Source organism: Palaemon carinicauda, chromosome 8 (genome assembly GCF_036898095.1).
Source record: "Palaemon carinicauda isolate YSFRI2023 chromosome 8, ASM3689809v2, whole genome shotgun sequence".
In the NCBI taxonomy this organism is placed as follows: Eukaryota; Metazoa; Arthropoda; class Malacostraca; order Decapoda; family Palaemonidae; genus Palaemon; species Palaemon carinicauda.
In genome coordinates, this window is record NC_090732.1 from 155,793,198 (window position 1) to 155,803,197 (window position 10,000).

Here is a 10,000-nt window from a genome sequence, read left to right on the forward strand (position 1 = left end):
TCACGGCAGAGGAGAAGAGACTACCAGGCCATAAACCCATGAAGAACCGGTTAACTCTAGCATTGTGTGCCAATGCCAGAGGTGACTTTAAGGTCAAGCCACTGTCAGTGTACCACTCAGAAAACCCACGTGCTTTCAAGAGCCAAAGGATCTTGAAAGAAAAACTGCAAGTGATGTGGCGCGCTAATTTTAAGGCTTGGGTTACGCGGCATTTCTTTACGAAATGGGTTAATCTGTGCTTTGGTTAGGCAGTCAAAAAATATTTCGCTGAGAAAAACCTGCCAATGAAATGTCTCCTGGTCCTCAACAATGCCCCTGGTCACCTCCTGGTCTCGAAGAAAACATTCTTGATGAGTTCAGGTTCATCAAGGTCCTTTATCTCCTGCCCAACACCATGCCACTCCTCCAGCCCATGGACCAACAAGTTATTTCCAACTTCAAAAAACTGCACACGAAGCATTTGTTCAAGAAATGCTTCGATTTCACAGACAACACCAATCTCACCCTTTGTGAATATTGGAAAGAACATTTCAATATCGTCCATTGCTTAAAAATTATTGACGATGCATGACAGGGTGTCACAAGAAAAACTCTTAATTCAGCATGGAAGAAATTGTGGCCAGCTTCCATCGCTGAGAGGGACTTTGAAGGGTTTGATAAGACAGACCCTGATGACCCCGAACCTATTGTGATGGATGAAATCATGTCTACTGAAAAGACCATGGGGCTGGAGGTAGATGAGGCAGACGTGAACAACCTTGTCGAGGAGCATAAGGAAGAGCTCGTGACACAGGAATTGATATAGAGCTCCAGGAGATGTCGAGGAGCATAAGGAAGAGCTCACGACACAGGAATTGATAGAGCTTCAGGAGATGGAACATTCGGAGGTGTTGCAGGAGCTCCGTAGCGAGGAGGAGGTGGAAGACGAGGGCTGCCTTTCTACAGCAGAAATCAAAGACATGTTAGCGAAGTGGCAGGAGTTTTCTAATTTTATGGAAAAGAGGCAACCAAACAAGTTGGCGAGTGGTCATGCGTTAGCCTATTGTGATGACACTTGCATGCGTCATTTTTGCAACATTTTGAAGGGGAGACAAAAGCAAACATCCCTAGATAGGTTCCTTTTAAAAAGGCTGTCAAAAAGTGGAAGTGAAGGCGAGGCAAGAAAAGTCAAAAAATTAAAATGAAAACCAAATTAGAATTAAGTTTAGTGTAACGTAAGATTAACATTTTATTTTTAAGTGTGTACAGTAAGCTAATTTAAATTAAGTTAAATTTAAAGTTGCTAATTTCATTTAAGTTGAATTTAAAGTTAAGGTTATGTTACGTAGTGTTACTAAAGTGTTGCGTACCGAACGTGTTGCCGTCAAGTGTCTCTCTTCCCCGTCCTCTCTCCCTCCTCTTCCTCTGCACACACCGCCGTTAGCCGCTACCGTCTGTCTCGAAGAATTCCAGTTCATAGGTATTTGTTATTATGTGAGCGTAGAATGTTAATTAGAACAATTAAAAACATGTTTTTCCACTTTAATATACTGTTTTTAGGTGTTTTTTTTCAGAGGGTGGGAACAGATTATTTCTTTTTATTCTATATGGGAAAAATTCATTTGAGATATGAGCAAATTGTCACACGAGCCTGGTGCCGGAACGCATTAAACTCTTATCTCAAGGTATTACTGTATATGTATTTTTCTTTCTTTTTTGCCTATTAATTTTTTGTCTATTTTTGCTGTGTATATTAGTGAATTACCACATATAATTTGTGGGAAAACACATGCTTGTTTCTCAAAATTAATAGCTTTTGGGAAAAGTTACTAAAACAACAGAATAGGAGGAGTTATACTATGTTGCTCCCTAGCTTGACCAAAAGCAAAATTCCTTTTCTCATACTCAAATGTCATTTAGACAAATATGTGGCTCTACCATTGAATATTAAGATACAAGTTATTAGAGCAAAACCATTTACGACATTCATAAAAATAATAAAAGAAAAGCTATCTTATTACGTATCTGACCATGGAGTGGAGTAAAAAATCCAAACATCCAATCATAGTCATCAACGAATACAATCAATACCATTGAATGAGGGCTTTACTATCTCTACCTATTGTTAGTGTTTAATTATGGTGATTCAGCCCGGACCTTGAAGCATGTACCATAAGGATTACTGGGTGATTTCAGTGAATGCTTAGATTGAATATTACAGGCAATCACCACTTTTATTTGGTATGAAATAATAAGTGAGGAGATTGGTAAAAAATATTGTATCATTGAAATCTTTTCTACATAAATTCCAACTACTTATCACCTCAAATTCCTAAAGATACTTTCCAATAAATAGCTATACCAATTAGCATAAACAATATGCCCTTAGGTTGTAGCTAAGGACATTGGCAAAGTTTATGGTGGACATTAAGGAAATAACTAAGCATAGTTTGAGGTGACTCAACCCTTTTAGGGATAAAATACAATATACAGTATGTAGAAACTTATAAGTGTAGTGTTCTGCAGAATTGTCAATGAGTATTTTGATGTCTGTTCTGTAACTTAATGTGAATAAAACATATGTATAACATAGGGTTTGTAATCCAGCATAGCATACCACAAATTATAATTTAAAAAATGGAAACATTTTAATTCAGTCAGTATTGTGTACAAACACTTAGTGGAATATAAAATTGATCAAATATAGTATTTTAAGTACAAAATTTATGCTGTAGCCTAGTGCTTATATTGATAAAATATTTTGGAATAAATATCAACTTTATTTTCTTTTCTTTATAAACTTCTTTCCTTCTTTCAGCATTCTTTGCATGTCACCATCCTCATCTTCTTCTTCCATGTGAAATTCAGAATCAGATTCAGTTGGAGCATAATCATCTGAACTACCATCATCCAGGAATGGGTCATCATAATCATAATCATCAGAATCACTGTCACCTCCTTGTTTTTGCTGACGTGCTGTAAAGTAGTAATTCTTAAGTTCCTTTTCATTAATAATATTTTTCAGTGTGAATCATTTAGTATGAAAAGAACACACATGCTATACATACACTTTATTTTTAAAAAATTCACGATAACAAAAACATCAGTTCAAGTACAAGAGCCCTCTCTACTTATGTATAGTACCTTAAAGCTCTAAAGTCACACACCAAATGTGGTCTTAATCCTTTTTGAACAATCAATGTCTTTTAAACAAAAACTCCTAAATACATATTGAATTATCTTTCACTACAGAAAATCCCATTACCTTTAAAGTAAATACCTTTTTGGGCTCAAGCCATGGCGTCCTGATGGAAGGTTCCTTTTTGGTAGCTTCCTTGGGTATATAACTACTAGATATTCCCAGAGAATTTAACCACAGGTTATCACAGAATTCTAACTTCTGGAGCGAGTATCCTAAAGGTTTCCCTTTTAAGACATCGTATATCAACAGGGGACGCATGTATTAACGCGCCACATAGCTATCTGCACCCCACATAGAGTTAACACTTCGATGTGTAGGGGCGGAGAATAGCTGGGGAGCCGTTCCACAGCTAATCTCGTCCGTGGCTACTTTTGGTACTCGAGACGTAAACAAACGGGCGCCATTGCTAAATGACGTCATGTCCGTCCCCATCCTTCGCTTAGTAGCTTGCCTTACTAGACAGATTTTTCCCTGTGCTTATCTTATCGACATGCATCTTAGCCATGTCTCTACCCTCGGCCTCGCCTTCTTCTGGAAAGTTGAGTACTAGGTTCCAGTATTGTTTAAATAAGTTCTGACCGTAAAGTAACTTTTACTTTTTGAGATATTTTATGTTTTTTGGCAGAGCTGTGCTACTACCGGACCCGCCATTTTATGGCGTCGCTGTTGTTTTGCATGCCTTATTTAGCTAGCCTCAACAGCTTTTTCCGGCCTCATTAACTAATCGATACTATTAGTTATTTAGTCTTCATAGCTAGGAACTTTATATATCGTGTTTTGACGCTCTTTTATTGGTCATCGACTGACCGCATACCAGTTCGCTAGTCTAGCCCCTAGGCCAGAGTGCCTATCATCAGTGTTCATGCATTATATATTACAGTGATCCTAGGTTTAGTTATGAAGATAGTGGCATTATTTTATGATACTGTTTACTGTGATGCAAGTGTTTTCGCCTTCAGGGACCATATAGGGGATAGGTTTGACAGTGTGCCTCTCTAACCTAACCTACTTGTAGGCCCCCTATATGCTCCCTTCACCCCCTGCCTTAGGGCATTCACTCTGCGTAGCCTTGCTCCCCCTACCACGTAAGGGGATCAAGCTCATACCAGAGTATTTATCGCTTCTCTGTCCTCCCTAAGGGAATGATCCCCCCTTAGGGTTGCGTCCGAGAATGAGGAACGGCCTGCCCTTCCTCTATTGCTGAGGCTAGGTTACCTGACCTTCCCTGCAATACGATACATCTTCCATCCTTCCTGGTTCAGGGTGTAACATCCCTGCTCTAGGTTAGGCTTGGGGGGAGTTAGTTCTGTGCCTTGCTGAAACGGTACCCATGCACCGTTCTCAGACAGGCTGCCTACCTTAGGCTAGGGAGCGTCCTCCCTTCCTTGGTGGCCGCTTTGGTACAGAGCCTCTCCTATAAAAGACCCTTCTTCTTCTCCCCTCCCCACCTATCTCTTGTATGGCCTAGCCTATACTTAGGTTAGTCTATACCCATCTGTCCCCTGTCCTATAACTCCTCCTTAGGGTGGAGTGATAGGGCTACCTTGAGTCCCTGTGTGCAGTCCGCTCTGGTACATATACCCTTCATAGTGTCCTATGGGGTGGATGCGTTTTGTCTGCAGGGGTTCTCACCCCCCCCTCTTGGGTGTTCCCTAGCCCTCCCTTGGGCTACACTGGCTCTCGGCCGACTGCGGCCCCTGCCACTGGGTGATAGGGCTAGCCTCTATCATGGGTACACCCATTCAGGTGGGATGCCTTGGGGTTCGTGTCCGTACCCCTACATCCCTCCTTTTGTCTCTTTCACTGTCCTGGTGCCGGTCCCTTGCCGCCTCTACTGTCGGTGATACCGACCTCCCCCCTTGGTGACACATTCCTTGACCCCCGGGCCGTCAGTCCTCCGTGTGCCGGAGGGCTGCCGCCTCCCGTCGGCGTACAGCCGATGGCCTTCCCTCATACCTCATAGCTTCGGTCGTCCGTCCATCGGACCGGCCCCGGAGTGCCGGCATCCATTGCCGGCAGTCCGGCTCTGCTATAGCCCATCCTTGTCCCTGTCATCAAGCCGGCAAATTTCGGCTGCCGGAGCCGCCGCCTCCCCCCGGCGTGCCGCCGTTGTGCCGGCGGCCGCCATCCTGGCATTACTCCTGACTTCTATATTTGTCTTCCCTAATGCCAGAAACTCTGCTGGAGCGGCCTCCGGCGTGCCGCCGGTCTGCCGGAGCATTCCGGAAGCGTCAAAGCGACTTGCACCCCTTCTCCTAGCTATCAACTCATGCTGATAGCCCTACATTGCAACCAGATGGTTTGACAACATAAATAGATAGGTATTGTCTTACCATTCTATTAGTAGCCATGCTGTCTTCTTGCATATCACAAATTTCCAGCATGCTGTGTGTATCTTAGCACGGCTGGTTGCCGGAAACCGTTACCCTATGGGATCTTCTACATTCCCAATTCTATGGTCTGAGTGGTCTCATTCCCAGTTTTATATCCTTGGCAATTCCTACTAGAATTCCCCCTACCTCCCTGGCAATCTATGAAGAATTCTGCCTTGTGCCCTTGGTCACAAACAAATTGCCTATGGATAAGGTTACGGTAACCAGCCGGGCGGGTTACACGGAGTATGTGTCTATCTCCTTCATTTCCCGCTCCACTCTCAAAACATCACAATGTTTATATCACTTGAAATTAAGTTAAAAATTAACCCTTTAATATTTAACTTTAGAATATAAGTCATTAATATGACTCCCCCATACTCATGTTCTCTTTCTCTTACAGGAGGAGTACGTGAAGTGCGACCACGGCTTCTGTGGAGTGAAGTGCCCGCACTTCTATGGGCACACGGCGTGTAGGACCCACGCCCCTTGCGCCAACAAGAAAGGCGATCTGAAGTTTTGGGACCCGCAGAACTGTACGGTCTGCAAGGACCGCCTGGTCGAGGCGTTCAATAATCCTCCCTCAGCGGAGGTTAGGGACGCTTCTTGAGAGAAGCTACGCAAGTGGGTGCGTGGCTTCCAGAAGAACGCCACTGGACCATACCTTGCCTCCGAAGACTTGAGGGCCTTGCTTTTCCCGAAGGCATCCCCAGACTCTGTGGTCCCCAAGGATCAGATCCCCACCGTCCAGATAACGGTGGAACCCGATGTAATCATGGCCCAGTCCATGCACGAGTGCCGTTTGGATGCCGACAACGCGGAACGTATGTCGGAAGTGTCGGAGAACACGGAGAGGAACCTCATGGCCGAAGAACTGGACTATGAGGAAGACCAAGTGGAATACACCGAGTCGGAGCAGGAGGTCGCTACGCCTTCCACCCCCACACTGACTCCTACACTGACGGATGTATCACTCCCGTCTACCTCCGCTACCCCGGACCCCATCCCATCCAGCGCCCAGGAGATGTTCCGAATGCTCGAAGCTCTCATGGACAAGAAACTCCGTGAGACACACGAATACATCAAGACCATGGGAAGTTCAAAGCAGCCGAAAAGGATTTCGGTTAAGGATCTCCCGGCATGCTCGGACGCCAACCCCAGGAAGTATGCCGAGCACATGCCAATTACAATGGGCAGGATCTTCATCAGTGAGAAGATCGACTCGGTTGCCCTGGAAGAAGTGGAATTCTTCCCAAATTTTGAGGCTTATCCGGACTGTTACGTCCGACTTCGATCCGAACCTGCCTCTAAAGAGGAGACTGAACCGAAGGAGGTGATCGTGTTCGATCTCCCGAAGGCCCAGGCTATGCTGGCCAATACTGTCAAAAGTAGGGGTTTTACCTGCTCAAAACTTCCGGCGTTGAGCAAGAAGCACCCTACCTACGTCGCACCAGACGATGCGATCCTCCCCTTCATGGAAAAGGCCTTCGCTGCGGTACACAAGGCAGTGGAAGAAGGAAAACCTTGCCCTGCACTGGAGGAGTGCAGACCCTTCTCCCTGATTACTCCCCCCGATGTTCGACACTGGAAAGATGTCCAGCATACCTTTGTGGTAGGGAAACTAGAACCTGACGTTGCTGGACGTCAGTTTAACAAAGACCTCCCGAAACTTAATGACCATCTCCTTCGTCGGGAACATGACACGAAGGAAAGGCTCGCCGCATCCATGTCCCTCCAGGTACAGCTCGACGTCATGGCCGGTGACACTAGAGTCCCCGACTACTACATGGTGCTCGCCAAAACGCATTTGGCGACTGTAGTTAAAAACCTGTACAGCTTCATGAAGGCTCATAGAGCCTGTCATGAATTCGTGTTCTCCAGTGCCACAATGAGACACGAACCCCGGAGGCTGATTTCCTCCAACATCTGGGGTAAGCACCTCTTTCCCTCTTCCGTTGTGAAAGAGATCATCGACAAGGCCGCCACGGAGAACAGGAACCTTTTCCACAAGTGGGGCATGTCGAAGAAGAGGAAATCCTCTCAGGACGACGGCCCTCAGCCTAAGAGGAAATCCTCCAAGCCGAAACCCCAGTAACGTCAACAGAGACGGCAGTTTCCGGGATCCGCTACTCCCCAAGTGGCAGCTCAGCCACAGCAGACCTTTCAGCTGGTCACCCAACCGGTCTTGTCACAGTCGCCGGTTTTCACCCCTGCTTTCGAGCAACAGACGACTACCTTTTGTCCCAAAGGTAGAAGGCTCAAACAGAGGTGCAGGCAGAGACGCATCTCGCCGTCCCTCCAGAGGCAGAGGAGGAAGGGGAGCTAGCGGCCGAGGCAGTAAACCCTCGGGACACCAGAAGCAATGAAGTGCTTCCGGTAGGAGGAGACTCCGCCAATTCCAGGATTGTTGGACCTTCGATCCCTGGGCACATAGCATCGTCAAGAAGGGTCTAGGCTGGAGTTGGACTCAACCACCCCCAACCTTCCAGCAATTCTTCCAACAATCAACCCCCCTTCTGGAAGAATATGTCCTAGATCTCTTGAACAAGAAGGTGATAAGGAGGGTAAAGTCAACCAGGTTCCAAGGGAGACTGTTTTGCGTCCCCAAGAAGGACTCCGACAAGCTCAGAGTCATTCTAGACTTATCCCCCCTCAACAAGTTCATAGCGAACAACAAGTTCAAGATGCTGACTCTTCAACAGATAAGGACCCTTCTGCCTCAAGGTTCCTACACGGTCTCCATAGACCTGGCGGATGCCTACTGGCACGTTCCAATGAACCACCACGCTTCCTCCTACCTAGGATTTCGACTCCAAAGGAAAAGCTACGCCTTCAGGGCCATGCCCTTCGGCCTCAACGGTGCCCCCTCGGATCTTCACAAAGCTGGCAGACGCCATCGTTCAACAGCTTCGCCTCCGAGGCGTCCAGGGAAAAACTGGACGAAGTAGCAGGGAGGGTCCATCAGGACGCCATGGCTATCTCACCCAAAAATAGATTTTTCGCTTCGCTCAAAATCCGTTTTTTGGGCTCAAGCCATGGCGTCCTGATGGAAGAATACCAGAGAATCAATGTATCGTGGTAGATTTTCCCCTATTTGAGTAAGTGCCGAGGGCTTTGAACAGGGTAGCATAGTAATCTTAATAGAAGAACCGTAGGGAAGAGACCTTCCTGCCCCTCTGGCAGTGAAGTTCCCACGGGCCATGTCGAGATCAAAGTGGTTATCGAAGGGCTACTCACCTTGCTAGAAGAACCTGAAGAACTTGGAGACAAGACTGAATGGTTGGCATTCATATAGGAACATTCTCAAGGGCAGACAAGTGGTGGTTAGGCACTGTATGTTAATGGAGAATTGTCTGGTCTCTAAGGTATGAAGAAAGTAAGTATTCGTGTAGGAATATTACATTGCACAGGTGAATATATAATAAGGGTTGAAACCTTAGTATCTTCATCAACCATAAGAGGAAGGGGATAATAAAACTATGACAGACGTGTATCTTTCGCTGAAACAACTAAGGTCCATACTCACTTATTTCATCAGGAGGGCTAACCACAATAGTATGCCATCTGGTCATGACCCTAGAAAAGTTGCCTCTTCCTTCAATTTTTTTCCAATCTATGTCCTTTGAAGGCTTACAGGCTTACACAGCATGGAAATCTTCAAGAGTGTTTTCAAACATTACTTAAGTCAGTTGGAAGATATATAACACCCTTATGGTGGCTGCTGGTATTGTGATTAAACCAGCTTCTTAAATGCTATAAATGGACTCTTACGGATTGTATAGTTGGGACTTCTCAGTCTGCATTGCACAAGGGGAATAATGTTCCTCTATGCAATGTACTATTTTATAATTGTAGAGTCAAAGGTGATATTTTCCTCTTATGATATGAGTGTTACTACATTTGGTTTTCTACACATATTTAATGTCTATAATGTTGCGCTGATTACTGTTACATTTATGAATCGTTAAAAATAAAAAAAGATTACTGCTCTTTTTGCATTTCATTTCATTGGACCTACTATTCAAAATAAAAGCAGTGTACCTTAAATTTTTTAACCCTCCTTTTATAGAATTTGGTCTGATTGCCTACAGGAGACAAAGATCTTATTCACAGTGAGTGGGACTGTGCTATTGAATTCCTTTGCTCCTACTTATTTTACAAACATATCACTTGTGCTCATAGCTTGGTATCATAGTTCCCAATGCTAGGAGAATGATAATTCTCTGGTACACTTCCATCAGGACGAGATGGCTTAAGCCCAAAACAGATTTTGACAAAGAAAAAATCTATTTTTGGGTGAGATAGCCATGTTGTCCTGATGGCCCGCCCGTTACTTTTCATCCCCTCCCGTTTTGCTTGAGGGTACACTCTGGCAGGCTATTCCATCTTATTTCTCTTCCTCTTGTTTTGTTAAGGTTTTTTTATAGTTTATATAGGAAATGATTAT

At 45.0% G+C, this 10,000-nt stretch overlaps 1 protein-coding gene across 3 annotated transcripts in view; it reads right to left on the minus strand.

The window, feature by feature from the left end:
* Positions 1-2,562: 2,562 nt before the first annotated feature.
* LOC137646045 (aprataxin and PNK-like factor) overlaps positions 2,563-10,000 on the minus strand; it is a 159,540-nt gene continuing 152,102 nt past the window's right edge. For all 3 annotated transcript variants that reach the window (XM_068379192.1, XM_068379191.1, XM_068379189.1), the window contains one exon: positions 2,563-2,955. In XM_068379192.1, coding sequence (XP_068235293.1) covers positions 2,759-2,955 — 197 coding nt within the window. In that variant the 3' untranslated portion in view covers positions 2,563-2,758. The remainder of the gene's footprint in view (positions 2,956-10,000) is intronic.